The 19723-nt window shown below is 48.2% G+C and overlaps 6 protein-coding genes across 6 annotated transcripts; 3 read left to right on the top strand and 3 right to left on the bottom strand.

The window, feature by feature from the left end:
- Positions 1–1845: 1845 nt before the first annotated feature.
- Positions 1846–3698, top strand: FSST1_000490 (amino acid permease/ SLC12A domain-containing protein; the record flags this gene model as incomplete). The annotated part of the gene is made up of 4 exons (XM_083231122.1): positions 1846–2206; positions 2261–2657; positions 2719–2930; positions 2992–3698. The coding sequence occupies 4 exons, from the start codon at positions 1846–1848 to the stop codon at positions 3696–3698; spliced, it is 1677 nt and encodes a 558-aa protein (XP_083090672.1).
- Positions 3699–9520: 5822 nt separating this feature from the next.
- Positions 9521–12031, top strand: FSST1_000489 (uncharacterized protein; the record flags this gene model as incomplete). Its single annotated transcript, XM_083231111.1, has 1 exon — positions 9521–12031. The coding sequence occupies one exon, from the start codon at positions 9521–9523 to the stop codon at positions 12029–12031; it is 2511 nt and encodes an 836-aa protein (XP_083090671.1).
- A 698-nt stretch (positions 12032–12729) lies between these two features.
- FSST1_000488 (E2 ubiquitin-conjugating protein MMS2) lies at positions 12730–13301 on the bottom strand (the record flags this gene model as incomplete). The annotated part of the gene is made up of 3 exons (XM_083231100.1): positions 12730–12793; positions 12844–13049; positions 13149–13301. The coding sequence occupies 3 exons, from the start codon at positions 13299–13301 to the stop codon at positions 12730–12732; spliced, it is 423 nt and encodes a 140-aa protein (XP_083090670.1).
- Positions 13302–13751: 450 nt separating this feature from the next.
- Positions 13752–15030, top strand: FSST1_000487 (SPFH domain-containing protein; the record flags this gene model as incomplete). Its single annotated transcript, XM_083231089.1, has 2 exons — positions 13752–14194; positions 14277–15030. 2 exons carry the CDS (start codon positions 13752–13754, stop codon positions 15028–15030), a joined length of 1197 nt encoding a protein of 398 aa, XP_083090669.1.
- Positions 15031–15699: 669 nt separating this feature from the next.
- On the bottom strand, positions 15700–16824 carry FSST1_000486 (uncharacterized protein; the record flags this gene model as incomplete). Its single annotated transcript, XM_083231078.1, has 1 exon — positions 15700–16824. The coding sequence occupies one exon, from the start codon at positions 16822–16824 to the stop codon at positions 15700–15702; it is 1125 nt and encodes a 374-aa protein (XP_083090668.1).
- Positions 16825–18402: 1578 nt separating this feature from the next.
- Positions 18403–19443, bottom strand: FSST1_000485 (Sec63 Brl domain-containing protein; the record flags this gene model as incomplete). Its single annotated transcript, XM_083231067.1, has 1 exon — positions 18403–19443. One exon carries the CDS (start codon positions 19441–19443, stop codon positions 18403–18405), a length of 1041 nt encoding a protein of 346 aa, XP_083090667.1.
- Positions 19444–19723: the final 280 nt, after the last annotated feature.

Here is a 19723-nt window from a genome sequence, read left to right as displayed (position 1 = left end):
TTTCTCACAGAAAGAAACTCGCATAGCAGAGCGAAAAAAGGGTAAAGAAAATGAGGGGCCGGATGGTTCCGTGCCCACAGTCGTTTGTCGTTCGGATAGATGGACATATGTCATGTCATGTTCCTTTTTCTATTACGTTTTTTCCGCCTTGGTATTCGTGGGGCCCCAACAAATCTCCAGAGATTTGAGCTCTTGCTTGTTTGTTTTTTCTGGAGTTTTGCGGGGGAGATCTTTGCGCAATTGTGTAGATCTGGGGAAATAAGTGGTTACAGCACTTGGCGGTTCAAGTGTGAAGTTATTTACAAAAGGTTAGTAGGTTCAAAATTTGGAGAAAAAAAGAAAAACTCGGATGCATGGAAACTGATGAACAGTTGGGGTAGGGAGAGAGGAGTGCCCGTCTAGACTTGTTACAGCGCTTTTCTTATCTTTGTTACGGCGTACTTCTCCAACCAAAATAAGCGCGCTCAGGGGGGGTTGGCTGATAAGAAGATAGCCCAACCCAACTCAGCTTTTGCAGGGTTCGTGTCGTACCTGAATGATGCCAAGTTATTGATCTTAACATCATATCATGTCTTGCTTCTGATTCTATTCTCATTCATTCATTCTCTCAGTAACGGAATCAGCATCATCACGTAAAATGACTCGCAATGCAAATCGGTCACAATCCGATAGACCGATGCTATTAAGACAAGGATCAACGAGCTTAGACTTAAACCCATGCTTAAAATTAAGAGCGGGAAAAAAAGACCTCGTTCATTCGTTTCCCCGCATTTCTCCTCTTCTGACAGAGACTTTTCTGACACTGGAGTTTTGTATTGGGGGAGATGTACATTGGAAACCATTGCCTCGGTACCGAGAGTAACTTGTATTTCATTACGTACAATTCCAAGTTGAATTGTCTGGGGTAAGAACCTTGCATTGGAACCGCGGTAAAGGAAGGGTTGGACATTGAAGTGCCTGGAGTGCGGTATAGGTTGAGATGCTTTCCTAAACTTGAGAGATGTCACTGAACAGATGCCTGATGACTTGAATTGTAGCCAGTATAGTAATTCTATGAATCAAGGCTTCACTTATACAATCACTGAATTACACAATACAGCACATCTTAGCCGCGGTGGATGCTATTTCCCGCCGTGAAACTGCCTATCTCGACCCAACTGATAACCGTTGCCCGCACGCCAACATTAGGCAAGGATTGTCCCCCTAGCCTCTTTTCCTTCTTGGCACCTCTAACGCTCCCCCAAACTGACACTCCAACTTCAAGCCACCACTACTTTACTCTCTACACACAATTTCGCTTTCTCCGAGTCATGCCTTGTCCTACTTCTCTCCACATCATACTACTACGTCGCCCGTACTTGCCCGTTTGAGTGAAGACCACCGGCCCGGTCCTCGAGGTTTCACTGGAGAGTTGCTTTCTATTTGCCTCTATCTACCATTACCTACTACACTGCTTATCATGACCCCATACTCTATAGCTAGCTGTGGAGAATGTCACTCAGGGTGCCTAGTGTAGCGTGGTATCCCTTCACTTCCGTATGTGCATTGCAGTGCAGTCACCAGTTTCGGGCAACTTTATGTTTCGAATAGCTACACTAACTAGATCCTCCTCCTGGTCATGGTAGCTTAATCTACACCATCAGTTCCTTTTCCAGAAACCCGGGCCGGCTCTCATAGTCCATATCCTTGATCATGGTTACAGCGACATGATTCTTCATAAAAGATCATCTCTCCCCCCCAATCTCAAAGATGTTTATGCCCAGGCTTGTGTCCACAAGACAAACATCCCATCTCAAATCCACCACGAGAGTCTGAGTGTTTCTATACAACCTCGCCTTCTTCATCATGGGTTATCACGAAGACCCCGAGTCTAAAGCCGTTGATGCTCCCAATGTTTCTGACACAGCCCCTGGTGTTCTTATCGATCACAACTCGGTCGATAATGAATATGGCCGAACCGTGCGAGGTCTCTCCCCTCGTCATGTCCAGCTTATGGCCATCGGTGGCTCCATCGGTACCGGTCTCTTCGTTGGTATCGGTGGTGTTCTCTCCAAAGCTGGTCCTCTCTCTGTTGTTCTCGGATACTTGATCTGGGGTGTCTTTTTCGTCTGGCCCTGCAACTTGTGTGTTGCAGAGATGTGCTCGTATCTTCCTATCCGTGGTTCCATCTTTGAACTTGCCGCTCGTTTCGTCGACCCTGCGCTTGGTACGTTTTGCATATCCCGAATCATTTAGAAATATACACTAACCGATTGGATAGGATTTGCTATGGGATGGACATACTTCTACGCTGGTCTTATGCTTGTTTGTGTCGAATACAGTGCTGTTGCGACTCTGATGCAATATTGGGTACCTGATATAAATCCTGCAGCCTGGGTTGCTATGGCCATGGTCATCTGCGTCCTGCTCAACGTCGTTGCTGTCAAGTATTACGGTGAAGCCGAGTTCATCATGGCATCCCTCAAGGTTATTCTTCTGTTCGGTCTTCTCTTCATCACTCTTATCACTATGTGCGGTGGTAACCCCAAGGGCGATGCCTACGGATTCCGCTACTGGAAGGGTGGCAAGGCTATGAGACCTTATCACGCAGAGGGCGACCTCGGACGCTTCTGCGGTTGGTGGAAGGTTATCCTTTATGCCGGCTTCACTATTGCCGGGTAAGTTCCTCTATTCGCCATGATCATATTTATCTCTTTACTGACAATATGCAATGTGCAGCCCCGATATGATCTCTCTGTCTTCTGGTGAAATCGCCAACCCTCGACGAACCATTCCCCGAGTTGCCAAGCTCATCTTCTACCGACTTGTTGGTTTCTATGTCCTTGGTGTATTGGCCGTCGGCATCATCTGCAGTTCCGATGATACACGCCTGCTTGGTGCTATCGAGGATAGCGCTGCTGGTGCTGCTTCTTCCCCCTGGGTCATCGGCAGTAAGTTCCATATCATTGATCCCAGATACACTAAAGTAGTTGCTAACAAACTTCCTCGCAGTTGAGAATCTCGGTATCCACGGTCTTCCCGATCTGATCAACTTCCTCATCCTCACCTCCGGTCTCTCTTGTGGAAACGCCTACCTCTACTCCTCGTCCCGAACTCTCTACGGTCTTGCTCGCGATGGCCAGGCTCCTGCTTTCCTCATGAAGTGCAACAAGGCCGGTGTCCCCATGTACTGTGTTCTCGTCGTCAGTCTTCTCAGCTGCATCACCTTCCTCGTCGCCGGCGAGTCCTCCGTCACCGTCTTCTTCTGGTTCGTCGACCTTACCACTACCGGTCTCATCGCCACCTACACCATGATGATTGTCGTCTTCATCGGCTGGTTCCGCGCTCGCAAGGCCCAGGGTCTCGACAACTCTGCTCTGCACTACGTCGCCCCCTTCAACCCCTACGCCGCCTACATCGGCCTGTTCCTGGGCACCGTCGCGCTCATCTTTATTGGTTTCGATAAGTTCGATCCTTGGAGCACACAGGGTTTTGTTACTAGCTACTTCTGCCACGGTTATGCCGTTTTCCTCTTTGTTATCTGGAAGGTCCTTAAGAAGACCAAGTTTGTCAACCCTAAGAGTGCCGACCTTGTCAGTGGCAAGAAGGAGGTTGATGAGGAGTGCAAGCACTGGGAAGAGGGTGGTATTGAGGAGAATTACAGGCGTGAGCTGGCTGCCATGCCTTTGTGGAAGAGGACCTGGGAACGTCTCTGGTAATTGGAAGCGATATATCTTAAAAGAATGCAGCTTTACAAGATATGATTCTTGTTTAAGCCTGCAGTAATACTATCATCATTACAAGTTCAACTTGACTGTACTTTATTGTTGTGATTCGCTGCTTTGTTTGTAAGCTGTTAAACTGTTAAATACTTCCTTCACATGTCCTTTGGTGTGTTTGCCACTCCTACCCGATACTCAAGTCAAGGCCAACTTCGTAACTTATCTGCCTACTAGGTATTTAAGCATGTCGTTCGATAAAGTCTCTTGGCATGCACATACCCTACACCCGCAGGCTTGAGAACCATCCAATGCGACCGGAACCTTCAATTTCCGAACAAAAGAAAAGAAGGACTGTGACTATTTGATCACTGACTCGATTGAAATTGAACACACCCTCATTCGAATTACGATGCAGGTTTCAGGTAGCAAGGTTATCATACGAAGTTACATTGATGGCTTGTCATTGTGGCACGGGCAAAGCAAAGACGGGACGAAAACGTTGTTTTCCGCACATGAACCAAACAAACTAAACATAGGCTTGCTGCAGAAATACTATATTGTATTGAGTGATGGATATTTACACAGGAGAAGAAAAAAATTCGAGTTTACAAGGTTGCTTGAGCTTCGATTGGTTGCGAAACGTGATGTGGATGTCTACAAACCGGTTATTAAATGAATTGGCAACTGCCTTGTAGACTATCCGTGTTGGAAATTGCTTCTTGATTCCCGACTTGTGGATAGAGGTTACAATGTTGAATAGAAAGTGGAAATATGATCGCGGAGAAAAGCAAACAAAAGAAAAACAGAAACCAAAACAAGACACGGGAAGAAAAGAAGCAAAAGCTTCTAATGACACATGACCCTGAATATAGAGCACACACCCCCAAAGGACTGAATTGTTCATCATTGCTCTGTAGGATAACTGCTGATGGCAAGCTGGCAAGAATAACCAAAAAAGTCAATGTTATTCGAGTGAAAGATGAAGGATGTTTCATATGATATATTTGGTTTCTATCCACTAACAAGGCTGTGCAACGAGGTGGCAGCGAACCTGAAACCACCATATTAAGAAATAGAAACAGACGATCTACATATAGATGTTGTGCTCACCTAGGCCTACACTGACTGATCCGTGAACGAGTTGACCGAAATTGTAAAGAAAGACAAGACAAAACAAGGTCTTGCCTTGCTTAATCCCGTGTTTCAGCTCAGGGGCTTCAGCTCTTGAGAACAGACGGTAGGGCCGATGCGCGAAATGGATATCGAGAAACGAGACGAGGGTTCGAATATCGTCACTTTCCAAAAGTGACAGAGCACAACCAAGAACAGACAGAATTGGGATCAGACTCTTTTTAATTTAAAGAGGCATATTGCCAATATATAAAATCGCATGATTCTTGTCAACAACGACACTATCTACTCCCAGGTTTGGACTGGTAGACCCCAATAGTCAGTCGACGACGGGCTTGCATGAGTCGCTAGTTGCGGGTTTGGCTTCTCTAGTGACGAACCTCGTGGCCCGCTAGAAGAGGTGACCTGGCTAGTTGATAACAAACGAAGAGTCGCTTGTGGTGAACCCAGAGACAAGATCAGCACGAGGGACCTGGGGTTCCAGTCTTTAACCCTGACCTTGTCTATGGTAATAATAAAAAATGTCGCTGGAGTTGGTAGCAACGCTGACATATGACAAGGGAATAGCTGAAGCCTTGCTCTGTTCGATTGATGATCTACAAACCAGCAAACTAACAAAATGATGCTCACCTCACCGCTGAGGGAAATTTCCCCATGTCGCGTCCGCAGCAAGTGTCTTTTCTGGCGAGGAGGCAAAAAAGGCGAGTCATGGGTTATATTGGGAAAAGGGAACTCAGGGGTAAAACAGAAAAGTCAGAAAACTCCCCGTATCTCACAATGATAGGTAACCATTCGATCACTTTGAATGGCGAACCAAGTTCTTGGGACTTGAGCCACATCTTGTCTCTTTGAGGGAAGCAGCTCCGTTGTTAGCGTTGGATGGTGTTGAAGTTAGTCGCGGGCAATAAACCGGTCCAAGACTCGATTCCAGTTCTACCGCTCTTGCATGGAGTATCATTGATTGTGGTATGTGTCATACTAATTGCAGTTCTAACTTTGCTACAATGGATACTTCTGTTACATCAGAAGTTCAATGGGATGAGATGCTGCTTCGGGTTCATCTGATCAACACCAAGGATATAGAAAATCACTTCACTAGCTCTTCACGTATATGATAGTCTGTATTATTGATGTTGCTCATGACGGATTTAAGAATAAGGGGGGTTCTTATTACAAATAGTAATAGTTGATCGTCGGTAATAGCGGCCTCTACTACTCTGTAACACTGCAGCATGAGGTAGTATGGAAGATCTACAGGATCATATATTTGTTAATTAATTGCAGTATAGAGCTTTGAAGCTATAGCGAATCGAGATAAACAAACTTGATATCATTTTTTGTTTATCCAAAACACCGGATTTATGGAGACGATGGCTGTTTTTGTCGTTTGTAAGGCTTCGGAAGACGCTGCCGTACCCGTTGGACTACAAACAGACGATGGCGCACTGACGGGCCGTAAACATTCGGGAAGGATCGAACAAAAGCTGAACAAACATAGACAAAACAAGGACAGGCAGAGATGAAAGAGAAACGGTAGTGGTATATTAATTTACATACAACGCGTTTAGAAACGTGCGTGAAACGAAACCGCTGGACGTGCGCGAGACTCACAGACTCTATCATGATCAAAACAATCGACGGACGTGAGGATGTCATTTAAAGCTAAAATAACTCGCAATATCACGGGTAATACCTCGTGACCTCTGTGTAATGATGTTATAGGACGATATAGGTTGAATACCCTCGTAGACGGGGCAAAAGAGATTGATAACTTGAAGATCAGATCTTGGACGAGACCTTTTTCAGTTGTTCCACTCTACAGGTACAGAGTGCACAGAGGAGCAAACGCAATCAATATGGATCGCGTCAGCTAAATATCCACCAGTCACTTAATCCCTTGCTAGTCCATGTCTAGTAGGTGCACACAGATGGCCAGGGTTGTTGGTAATAGTGAGCTCAGCAATTCTTCCGTCATATGCATGCCATTTGGTTGTCCATCGGCCCTTGCTCTAGAAGTAATTATTAGAGGGACCTGCCAAGTCCAGTACTCGAACGATTGCTTCAGCTATAGCTCAAAGCCCCAAAGTTCTTAAGCTCGACGCGATGGCGTTGAGCTTTGCCACTAAATCATTCTGGAACTAGAGAGAGCATGCCAAGACGAAAGTATCATAGCTTCAGAGAAGCTAGTTTGCTTCCATCCAGCTTCTTCTCTTGGTCTTTCCACTCACGGGCGTCAGCAATGGAGAAGTAATTCAAATATTGCATACCCGACTTATTAATTAGACAACGAGAATTACTGCGGGCTGCAAGACAAGGTGATCGACATTTAGATCTCAGAACCGAATCACCTCCATTGGGCAGAAAAGTCACTAATTACGAACTTAGTCTGCCTTGTGAATCTGGGCCCTGATCTTCCTTTTATTTTCGTTCCTGAGTATCCGTATCTTGGGATGAATGAGGCTGTATTCTCTTTCGCCCTCACTAAGAGAATGGTGAATCAATACGAACTTAACCGTTGAACGTGAAATGAACTGCGCTTTGACTCTGCAGCAGACTGAATCCATACTGACCTTTTCTGCCCAATAGAACAACACAGACCTTGCCCGTTTATACCTTTCAAGACATCTTCAGCGGCCTCTACGGAGTGCTTCGAGCATCATGGACCGCAGCGCCCTGACTGTCCGACCAGCCCGGGCTTAGCAGGTCGGGTACTGCTCGTCAACAACAACAGGACAGGGGGGATAGCGGAGAGAGCAGATCCTCTACTGCAGGGGTCCTTTTCCATGGGCCTTTATAGCGTAGGTGCGTAGCCTGGAGACCCATCTATCCCCTGGGGTCTTGCGGCTGCCCCTGGACATGGATGAGAGCCCTGTGACTGTCTTTCGCTAGGTCCCTAGACTTTGGTTCGGTTCGGTTCACCACTGTCACCACCATTTGTTACGCTCTAGCCCAAAAGACGAACCCTTGTAATTAGTGACCATCTTTGTGCTGCCTACACATTGGTAATACTCCGTGTATATGAAAAAATAAAATAAAAGAAAGAATGCATCTGTTCAGCTCATCTTGGTTGCATTGAGTGCAATTAATGACGGAAACGGCAGTTGTATCAGCTCCCTACCAATACTGCCGAGGTTGTATGCTATCGTGGCTGGAGAATAGCCACTTCAGGACCAAACTGGGAACCTTGATTGGATGAGAGTCATCGGGGAGATCGAACAACAATGGAAGGCGGGCTTCTCTTGTTCTCTGCAGGGACCTTTTATCATAAGACAAAGCTGTTATAGGTAGGTCCTAAGGTAAAGAATCTCAACACGACTCAGAGCAATTTACCTCTCTAGTGAGGTATTCTTTGGGAAAGTACATAGGAGGATCCCTGCCAAGCCGAGGTCAGTTTAGTTGTAAAAGCAAAGCCATGACTCTGTCTCTTGCATTTGACTTTCGGGGGAGGGATCGAAGCAAATGATGGTCCGGGGGGGTTTGTCTTGGCCGTGTTGGTTCTAGCAGGGCCGCTATTGCAGGTGATGTTTATGCTTTGCTCTACTGTGAATGGATGACAGATCTCTTTCGGGGAGGAAAAGTTGCCCGCCGTTCAGCTGTTGTGTGTCTCTTTGTATTGTGCTGTTCCGCCACTTGGAAGCCAGTTTGTGTTCATTGTATGGCAATCTGTTTCTTCTTCTTTCTCTCTGTGTTTTGCTGATCGTAGTTCCGATTGTCTCCTGCAAGTTTTTCATATTTTTTTTTTTTGTGATATCGACCCCTGCCCTGTTGACTGACGCACGCCTGAGTCGACTCTCCGTTTCTCGTGCTATCCGGTTCAGTGGAGAGAGGCTCATCAGAATTAATAACCCAATTCGCTTGGTCGGTTAGATCCCATCCTATCCCATTTTCCCTCTTGTCGCGTGCAAGTGGATAGCTACCAGGTTGTGCTTTAACCTGATCGCTGGTTCTGGCGGAATTAATTAGCAGATTGCAACTGGGACTGGGCAGAGAACTGACCTGACTTGCTGGTGCTGGTCCTTCTTTTTTCTTGAGCTTTTTCCTTTTTTCCCTTCTCAATCTCTCACACCCCCCCCCTCCTCCACCACACTTTAGTACTCACACACCCTCCCCCATGTCAAGCCCGATCCAAAGCCAATCCACCTGAACATTCACCGGCCGTCCCTATTCATCTCGACATTGTCTTCTTATTCCTCTAATCCCCCTCCAATTCCTGGTTTCTCTGTTACCGTAGCATTTTGGTCGCCGACTGTCGCTTCATTCAGCCGATATCTTGCGAGGGATGAGACAAAGCGAGATTTCAAAGCAACGGCATATCCAACACAACGGCACTTAATATTTCACAACTGCAGCGCGGGATGATACACCAATAAGACTCCATTTGGGCGAGACACCAGAACAGACGAAGCAACCTCTGATATCACTCAGCGTTTCATCGACGAATCAACTGTGATCGACCACCAAGACATTCTTTTACGAAATCCATTCGCTGCAATATTTGAAAGCATTAACTTGTTTATTTTTGCCATTAAAAGTATCGGATAACCTCGAATACCACACCATCGATACCACCTTTCTCACACATGTCGGCTCAAGAGCAGTCGATATCGTGCTGACGAAATAAACCCCAAAGGGGGAAAACGATCAACTGGGCGATCAAAGACCCAAGATAATTAGACGTCGCCGGCATCATGCGCAAGTTCGGCTTTTCCGGCCGCAAAAAGCAGGCTCCCACGGTCACAGTCACCGCCCCGCCTATGAGCAAGGCCCAAAAGATTCTGGGGGCTTCAGCCATCAATATCGACAACAACTTCTCCAGCTCAACTCTCGACCTTGCTGTACCCGCTCCCGAGACATCCCAGACCCTGAACCATGGCCGTGTATCTCCGGCAAAACACGAGCGCGGGACGCGGGAGTGGGGAGATGAGTCCGAGATCATACCGAGGCACTTCAAAAACATCGGCACGCCCACCGATGCACATGATGAGGATGCTTTTGATATGGCGAGCATTCTTCGAAAGCGACAGTCTTCATCGACACTAAACTCGTGGTACGACAAGACCAAGCAGCCTCTTTCTGTAACCCAGCAAACATCGGCCTCAGCCATGGCCAAGGGTATGCCTTCAAAAGCAGAGAGGATGTTAGATATGGAAAACTCCATTGCCGAGGCCAAATTAAAAAAGAAGAAGCCTACAAAACTCGACTTGTCTCATCTCATGGGACGGCGGTCTAAGAAGAGCGAACCACAATGGGAGGGTCCTATGCTGGAGCAGATTACCAGATCACCGTCTATTCTATCACCAACTAGCACACCATCTTTACGGGGCAAGCTTTCAAGACGACCTACAAAAGAGAGTCTTAACTCAGCACACTCAGACACAACCCGACCAAAGACGGACGAGAGCAATCGCCGACCACAAAATCACCTAAATGGTCTACCTAATCTCTACGAACACTACGAGCAAATGTCATTCCGCTCAATTATTGACGATGAGTTGGACGAAGCTGATGAGGAGGAGCGGGTTCTGGAGAAGTCCAAGTCCAGGGATTCACACCAACCAAAGCCCAGCAGAATTCTTCGACACAGCAAGTCTGAACAGCGCATACCACCCGGCCACCATGCTGAGCATATTGTTTCACAATACGCAAAACGCAACCTACCCCCACCACCACCTCAATCTAATATGGCCAAGAAGTCTGACCAATCCTCAATTACTGACTGCGCTGCAAGTATTTCTAGCAGACATACCCGCACGTCCAAGGCTTCGAAACGTACGAGTAGGAGTTTCCAGGATGCGGATCTGCAGGGCAAGAGCGTGCTTTCACTATCCTCGGACTCCGAAGACGACGCATACACCGAATCCTCTTCCAAGGGTCAACCTTCGATACCCGAGTACGCCACATCGGATACTAGTTCTTCTATCGACTTCCGTCCAGGCACCGCTCGAACTTCCGAGAGCGCTGATAACAGCTCGAAGCGGTTGAGCAGATCGAGCAGAAAAACAACGGGATCTAGCAACTACCTGACCATCCCCAATGGGCATCACCGAGCTCCCGTTGTGGCTCCCAGGTCAAGCTCCCTATCCGGAAGCTCTACCAACACGATCCAAGAAGGAACTGCTGGACCAACGCCGTCGCGCACGTCCAGCCTTTCCAATTCATCTGTAAATACTTCAAACACGGGTCACAGCAAAACAAATCTTAACAAGGTTGTCGCTCTATACCCCGAGCCGGACACTCCGGATTATCCTGAATACGAGGTAGACAAGGAGGGCGAGGACTCTGAAAATGAGCCCGAACCTGAGCTTGACTTCCTGCCTGCTATGACCTACATTCCTCATGGCTCCATCTCTACTACTGCCGATGCGCCGACGCCCCCATTGAGCCCAAGCTCCGTCGACTTTTACATCCGCTCCGCTCACTCATCAGTCGATGGAAAGGACGGCCACAACCGCTTTATGGCGGTTACCCGTCAGGAAGAGATGCTCCTATCTGCCCTCCGCCACAAGCGACAGACAATGCGCAGCTCTGTCCTCTCCGAGATGGACGAGAAGGTTTCTCAGAAAGGTCACCGATCCAAGCCATCCGAGGCTACCATTACCGAGGAGACAATGGACATGGACTTTGACTTCCCAGCACCCCCTACCTTTAAAAACAAGACCACGATCAACGCAGAGGGAACAACCGTTATCGACCTGAGCCACGAAACACTCAAGGGCCACACAGATGAACCCACTGCATCCACCAAACACTCTACGAAGCAAGTTCATCACGGTGAACGATCCCGCAGTCAAGACCACCAGCAACGGGAGCGCATCCTTCTTTACATTGACAAGGGTCTCGTTGCTGAGCACTCCTTTGATGATTCGGAGCCTAGCCCTGATCTGGATGATTTCTACGATTACAACTACGACGACGAGTCTGCAAGTGACGAAGAAGTCGTTTCCGAGGAGATGTATGTCCAGCAGCGCCGCCTTAGCGATCGAAAAGGCCGTCATTCAGCCCTCAAGCGCTCATCGAGCCGAAACCACCAACAGAGCCCCCCCGCTCCCGCCCAGCGCGATACTCTTGAAGTTGGCGTGCCTCGACCCGACAGTCCCATCTCTCCCGATGCCATGTCGACATCCGCTCCTCGAGTCAACAAGACGATGGCTCGCTTGAGTGCTGTTGGCCCTCCTGCTAAATGGGGATTTGAGGACTAAATAACACATTTTAATTAACATCCTTGTGGATTTACGATACACTTTACCGACGCCTTATTTTTTATTATCTACACGTATTTCAAAACAGCATTCTGGGGATTTGGAGTATTTCTTTCTTGGATACCTGGATCACAAAGATGATCACATGCGCATTCAACATTTTCTTTTGTCAGCGATGATTATCTACAACATGTTTCATTTCCTGAATCTTTCCCGATACCTTTTCAAGGGAGGTAAAAGCGGCGTATGAGGAATACATGGCCTCTTTGTCATGAAGGCGGAACGGGGGATGATTATGCGCACATATCTTTTTTGGGTATCTTGGATTGTCTATTCTTGCATCATCTCTACGAATCGGCTATGTCTCGAACTGTTGGAATTGGGGTTTGAAATAAGGACAAGGCGCAAGGGGGGCAGCAAGTTTGTTCTCTTTGATGAGCGTGACGAAAAGCAAACAACAGGAATGTACGGGACTAATACGATGAAGACGGATGGGAAGGGCGAAGCATTATTTGGGACGGGCAGCTTTGTGTATCATATTGTACCTAGTTCGCGATAATCGCGATGTCTTGAACAACAGCGGAATAAGGCCACAACTAAGGCTAATTCTTAACACATTTCAAAATGTTTTGTTGGTCTTGGAGTTCTGTTTGTTTTATCTTGACATAAAGGCGTGATGTGAAGTTTGTGGTTTAGATTTAAGCGTAGGTAGAGCCCTCAGGGGGTTGGGGGATCTTCTTGTTCTGGGATGAAGCCATGTATCTGAGAACTGTTAGTATAGCTTCCTCTCTCGTGGCGAACGCTCGACGTACCTTCGCAACTCGATGAGGACAGTTTCCATAGTGTTCTCACGCTTCCACTGGGCGAGGCAGGGGAGTTGGCTAGGGTCCACCACGCCGTTGTTGGGGTTAACACAGGGCAGGTTGACCTGGCTGATGAACTGAATCGTGGGAGGCATGTCGGGGTAATCGGGGCCGCAGTGCATCTTGACGCTGTAGATGCGGTTCTCGTGGACGGACTGGAGCAGGCGGTGTTAGTTACTTGTGAGTCTATAGATCTGTTGCTTGGGGCAGGAAGGGCACGTGTGCGATCGTTCGTAGATTCGCAAGAAACTCACATGGGGAGGACCAAGGATTGTGCCGTTCCAACTGCTCATGAGAAGATCCTCAGGATCCTCAAGACCGTAACTGCATGCCTCGGCGCCGAGACCCTTCTCTCCCTTCTCAAGTTCCTCCAGTAGGCGAAAGTTGCGAGGAACCTTGGCAGACATGGCGTCGGTTACTCAAAGAGACTCTGTCGCAAGAATAACTGTTTGACTCGGAGGTTCAAGATGTTTGTAATTTTGCGAACAAAAAAGTCGAATGATGTGTAAGACAGACAGAGAAAGTGTGCTGTTTCGCGATAGATGACGTTGGTGTAGTGGCGGTTAGATATTGGGCGACTTTTGGATCCAGTCACTCGCGGGGCACAGACAAGTAGACAACAGAAGGGAAGGCGGTGGACTTTCTGTCTGTCTCAAAAGATAGAGTTCCCCGCCATTATATCACACAGCCACAGAAAGCTAAAGTTGTTCATAAGCCACCCCGCGTCACATCGAGCTTGCCTGTTCTGCCGGGGAATCATCGGAATATCGACAGCTTCCCCAAGCTCATCCGATCAACAGATCACAGTCTTTTCCCACGTCGTCGACTCTCCCATCAATCCCGCGATCGATTCAACAATGGCCATGTCCCTCGCGCGGGTGGCCCTCAGGGCACCGCAATCGCAATCGAGGCTTGCTGCCGCCGCCGCCACTATCACGGCTCGAACCATTGCCGCCCACGGACGACCCTTCAGCACCACGAACCGAGCTCTTATCCCCTCCGGCTTCGGATCTCCGGTTGTTCCCTCTTACTTTTCCAAGCCCCGACTCCCGGCCAATACAGTGGTTCGATTCGTGCCTCAACAGACGGCTTGGATTGTTGAGCGTATGGGAAAGTTTAACCGTATTCTCGACCCTGGTCTGGCTATTCTTATGCCCTTTATCGATCGAATCGCATACGTCAAGAGTCTCAAGGAAGTCGCCATTGAGATTCCTAGCCAGAGTGCTATCACTGCGGATAACGTTACTTTGGAACTTGACGGTGTTTTGTTCACGCGTGTCTTTGATGCGTATAAAGCAAGGTGAGTTGCTGCTGGATTGATCAAGCATGGGGAGCCATTGAGGCACGATACGAGCAGATAGCTGACATGTGCAACTATACAGCTATGGGGTCGAGGATGCCGAATATGCCATTTCTCAACTCGCCCAGACGACTATGCGATCCGAGATTGGTCAACTGACCCTTGACCACGTCCTCAAGGAACGTGCTGCGCTCAACACCAACATTACTGCTGCCATCAACGATGCCGCGGAGGCTTGGGGTGTTACCTGCTTGCGTTACGAGATTCGAGATATTCACGCCCCTGGTGCCGTTGTCGAGGCCATGCACCGACAGGTCACTGCCGAGCGTTCCAAGCGTGCTGAGATTCTCGAATCCGAAGGTCAACGACAAAGTGCCATCAACATTGCCGAGGGTAAGAAGCAGAGTGTTATTCTGGCTTCCGAGGCGTTGCGCGCCGAGCGCATCAACGAGGCCGATGGTGAAGCTGAAGCTATCCGTCTCAAGGCGACTGCCACTGCTCAAGGTATCGATGTTGTCTCAGAAAGTATCCTCAAGGGTGATACTGGTGCCCAGGCTGCTGTCAGCTTGAGGGTTGCCGAGAAGTACGTCGACGCCTTTGGCAAGCTGGCTCGCGAGAGCACTGCTGTTGTTGTCCCCGGAAACGTTGGAGACATCAGTGGTATGATTGCTACTGGTCTCAGTGTATTTGGCAAGGTTGGCCAGGCTCAGGCACAGACTATGGCTAAAGCTATTGTTGAGCCTAAGAAGGAGACTGCAGAGCTCGACGGCCAGGCGAAGCCCGATGTTAAGGAGACAGTTCTTGAGAGCTTCAACCAAGCGACTGCCAAGAGATAAGGAGGGGAAAAGACCATGATTTATCAAACTACTTGACATATCACGGAGGAACGAGGCGGAATCATCCACAAATTAACTCATCACTCAACCACCCAAACATGAATATTCCACACTACCATGACTACCGGCGTTTAGCGGATGTATTATAGGGATCCCGCGGGGGGTCATTACTGTCAGGCTCTTGGAAAAGAGTCGGGGGAGGCGGAGAGGAACGTCATCATGTATCAACAAAGTTTTCTTATTTCGAAATGCAAGCGCATGGCAAAAGGAGGGAAAATCACGGCCTACCTACCAATCAGTGATCCTAATTCTCTCAGCACATACTTTGCTGTTGAGCTATGGAGACATACAAAGAATCGAATTAGTTTGACGTTATAGTATCGTTGGTACACGTGATATCCCCGCTGGTGATTAAGTGTCGTTGAGAATTGCTTCACTTTTATGGTAAAAGACATACACGAGCTGATTTCACGGTCAAACTATGCTCATTCTGATTTAGGGGTACAATATTTACAGATAAAGTCAAGTCCACCGAACTATTCCTCGAAAGTCTTCTCATATTAACATGATTCATTATTTCCATCTCTTCCATACATGAGATCAAATGTCAAAAGATCTTGCTGGCGTGACAAAAGATATTTTGCTCCGACATGACTTGGTAATCGCAACTTAAAGGAGAAGAGGAATCAAAGCAATAGCACCCATGAACAAACTAGGCACGACGATTGAACCACTATTGCTTCCACTTCCGCCGGTGCTGCTACCGCTGCTATCTCCATCATCATCACCACCAGCTCTTGGGCCAGTGGGTATAGGTTGAGAGCTGAATGTAGGGAAAGCATCATCGTCACCGATGGTAGGGACGGGTTCGATCGAAGGGGCGGTGAAAGAGGGAGAGTCGAGAGTGCGTGTTGCAGACTCTTGAGTAATGGTGAGCTTGTCGTCATCGTCGTCGTCGTCGCTTGAACCACCGCTGCTTCCACCTCCGCTTGAACTGCCGTATTTGCAAGTACCATCGCTAGAACAGGTCTGTCCCGACAAGCAATATCCGGCGACGCAGCAGACCATTCCCTTAGGCATGCAGCCGTCGCCGCAGGTTTCCTGGTAGCTGGCACAGCTGCCGCTGGATGAACCGCCAGAACTACCGCCAGAGCTACCACCAGAGCCACTGCTGGAGCCATATCGACATTTTCCATCAGATGTGCATGTCTGACCACTGAGGCAGTACCCGGAGTCACAGCAGACCATACCCTTGGGCATACAACCATCACCGCAAGTCTCTTCGAAGCTCAAGCAGGAACTAGAACCTCCCGAGGAGCCACCAGAAGAGCCACCTGAGGAACCTCCACTTCCTCCGGATGAGCCTCCGGCAGAACACTTGCCGTCTGAAGTACACTTCTCGCCTTGATCACAGTAGCCCGTGAGACAGCAGACCTTGCCCTCAGGGATACAAAACGAGCCACACATCTCCTTGCCGTCTGTGCAGCCCGAGGGTGGACCAGAGCAAAGCTTTCCGTCCTCGCAGCAGCCGGTAGATTGGCAACGGTAACCATCTTCGCAGTACGTTCCAGATACAGTGCTACAGCACTCACCACTGGATTCGATGCAAGTGTTGCCGCATGCTTTCGTGCTTCCTTCGCAACCCGCCGCCGCCATGCTGAGGAATTGGGGACGAGGAGTGAAGCCAGATAGAAGGGGGAGGCCTTTCTTGTCTGCTTTGTTGGTGCTGAAGTAGACGCTGTCTGTCGCGACCGTCAGGCCCGCGAGGGCGAGAAGGAGAGTTGAACGCAACATTGTTGTAGGGGAGTGTATGAACCGAGTCTCAGGAGGTATGTGGTTTGGAGAGACTTGACCAGGCAAACAGTTGTGAACCGGGCATCCTCTCGTCTTATAAGACTGCGGGTGCTAACAGGCAGCTACTAGAGAAATGGGCTGAAAGCCTTCCGTCGAGTCACCTACCAGGTTTGCTATACTAACTGGGTATAGCCATGCTAATTAATGCATCAAATGAACGCCACTGAAATATCTCCAGGGTTCAGAGGTGTAAACTCCATTTCACGATGGCCTCGTGCGGGTACCACATCCGCTTGTGCTAGAGAAGGATCATCCACCAATACAAGTTGTTCTCTGTCGCCACAATACTGTGCCTCACTACTATTAAGGTAGGCAGCCATATATTTACCTATACGAGAACACGATCATCGACTGTGTGTTGTTAGTGCTTGGGACCTGAATAGATCTGTGTCGAGGCCAAAGACTGAACCCGAATAGGGTATGAGTGCGAGAGACCGTCAGACGGCACAACCACTTTCCGGATGGGATAATGTAACAGAAATCTACCAGATCATCACAGAGACTAAGAAAGTGTTGTCACTACTCAAGTTGGTGGGGACCTCAAGTTCAGCTTTGCTTAATCCCTGTATCGATCCCAGATAGCCTGTCCTAGTTTAATAGGAAAGACGTTGCAAAGACGACGATCCCTTGGACGAAGATCGGTCACAAGGCCTCAGGACTAAGAAGAACCCTGTCACTCTCATAAAGCTTGTGCTGCAATGTAACCCAAGTTTGCTGCGAGGTTGGCCGTTGAGCATGAGTTGAGTCGAATTACACGGAAAAGGGCTGAAAAAGGTGAAACAGCCACTTTACAACGTTAAGATTAGGCTTCTTATTTCTCGCTGCAAGGTCCCGTTCAATAATAACGGGTCATTTGTGCACTGGCATGATTGAGTGTTGAGTGTCTGCCCTACGACGATCAAAATAGGTCAGGGTCAGCCACTTGCACTAGAGCAGAATTGAAGTCCCAATATGGTTTCTCGTCAGTGGCATTCATGTCCCTGGAATAGAGTTTGATTCTAGTTAGAAAGAGGAAGGAAAGCCAAGCCTATAAGGCTGATCAAGACCCTGTGCCTTGGCTTGTTTTTCTGGCACCCTTATGCGAAAATTCCCGCATTTTCATCAAGGTTGTAGGGTCTTTTGGGATGCAGCTAAAATGGCTGACATGGTCCAGATGCCTTGTGCATTGAGCGGTGGAGGTGGCGTTGCTAGCACAGATACCAACCAAATTACGGACGTTCGAATGGTGTTGTACTAGAGTTGGTGTTGATGAAGGGTTATTGAATCTCCCATCCTTGCTCCAAAATCTTGCAATCTGCCTCACCATTACTTCTACTAGGAAAGCATTAATGAAGGATCAATGTGTGATGTGTCGTCTAGCATGAAGACACATCTAACCACAGCGAGAGCAACTTTCAATAACAAGTAATAGATAAAGTGCTGTGTTCATATGTAATCATCTCTAGTAAGCTCCCCATTGATCCCACGCATTATTAATATGGTACATTGGCTCAAGGCCATATTCTCGTCCACTTACACTCAACCTCCCACCCGAACATCCATCTTCACCGTAGTCCCAACAATCTCCTCGCAAGCAAAAGAAACCTTGAGTTGCTCACCAATCTTTGCACTCAAACCGATGACAATCTCCTTGTTGCCGGCCAGCCTTTTTGCGCTTCCTCGCCAAAACCAGACAAGTCGTCCATTACCCCCTTCAACCACAAATGTGACCCATGGCGTGCTGCCCTTCCAACTGGGCATCTTTTCGTTGGTAAATCCGAGAACAGCCCGAGCAATCCAGAGGCCCTCGCCAGCTGTTTGAGTACCAGTCGCTGGTAAAGGTGTTGGAGTTTCGGGGGTGTATCGACCGATCACTTCAAAGTCGAGGGTGAGAATGGGAAACCCTGCTACTTTGTGCAGCAGCGTCTGGCCAAAAGGTGGGTTTCGACTAAGAATTCGCTCGATGTGATAAAACTCCATCATGGACAATTCCTTTATCGTCTTGATATTGGCTCGAACGAGCCTGTCCTTCTTTGCCGGACCAATCCCCTCCACTTGCAAGAGGTGGTTGTCACTCTTTTCCCAAACTTCAGCCTTGACACTTCTCAGCACGTCAAGAGTTGTCTGGAGTCCTCTTCCATCACCTCTTTCTCCAAGGATATCAGCCAGACATCTCAAAACGCTGTCGAGTAGCTTGTAAATCTGACGGAGTTCTTGGTATAACTGTTTTCGAGCTTCCCCTTTCAGCTTGTTTGGCCAGCCAGCTTTTGTGAGGTCAATCTGCACAAGAAGAATAACTTTGTGCCATGGCTTGGATATGAATTCGGGAATTGGAAAGGGGATGCCTGTGCTTTCGTTGATTGCTCGGAAGAAGACGGTCTCATGTTTTTGGATGGGGAACGTATTAAATTCGGTCGCAGAGCAGGCCTTCTTGAGAAGGACGAAAGTATCCGGGTTTCTTTTGATCTCGCAGAGGGTTTTGAAAGTTGACTTGGCCAATTGGTACCGCATCTGAATCTCGTGCAAGGGCTGTGAGACCAGGCTTTGCGAGTTCGAAGCTGCCTCCTGTGATGCCGACATGGCGCTCGATGCTGAGTTGACTAAGATCGATATTCTTAACTCCCATAATAAGAACTGGACGATGCAATCTGTAGATAGGAGGTGCCCTCTTTTTTTAGGGTAGGTAGGTAGGTAGGTAGTTATCGGAAGGCGCACCTTCCTTGACTTGCAAGAAGCTCACTATTGCCCAACTACCAAGGCAAGAGGCGCTCAACACTGAATCACCTGGCCACATCTAGTAGAGAATATAGGTACCTGCCTATTTTATGCTATATTTGTGTTAGGCTATTTATCTTAATAT

This window comes from Fusarium sambucinum, chromosome IV (genome assembly GCF_050947815.1).
Source record: "Fusarium sambucinum isolate potato_lamoka chromosome IV, whole genome shotgun sequence".
NCBI classification, from domain to species: domain Eukaryota; kingdom Fungi; phylum Ascomycota; class Sordariomycetes; order Hypocreales; family Nectriaceae; genus Fusarium; species Fusarium sambucinum.
Note: the sequence above shows the minus strand (reverse complement) of the source record. Positions and strands in the feature narration are given on the sequence as shown.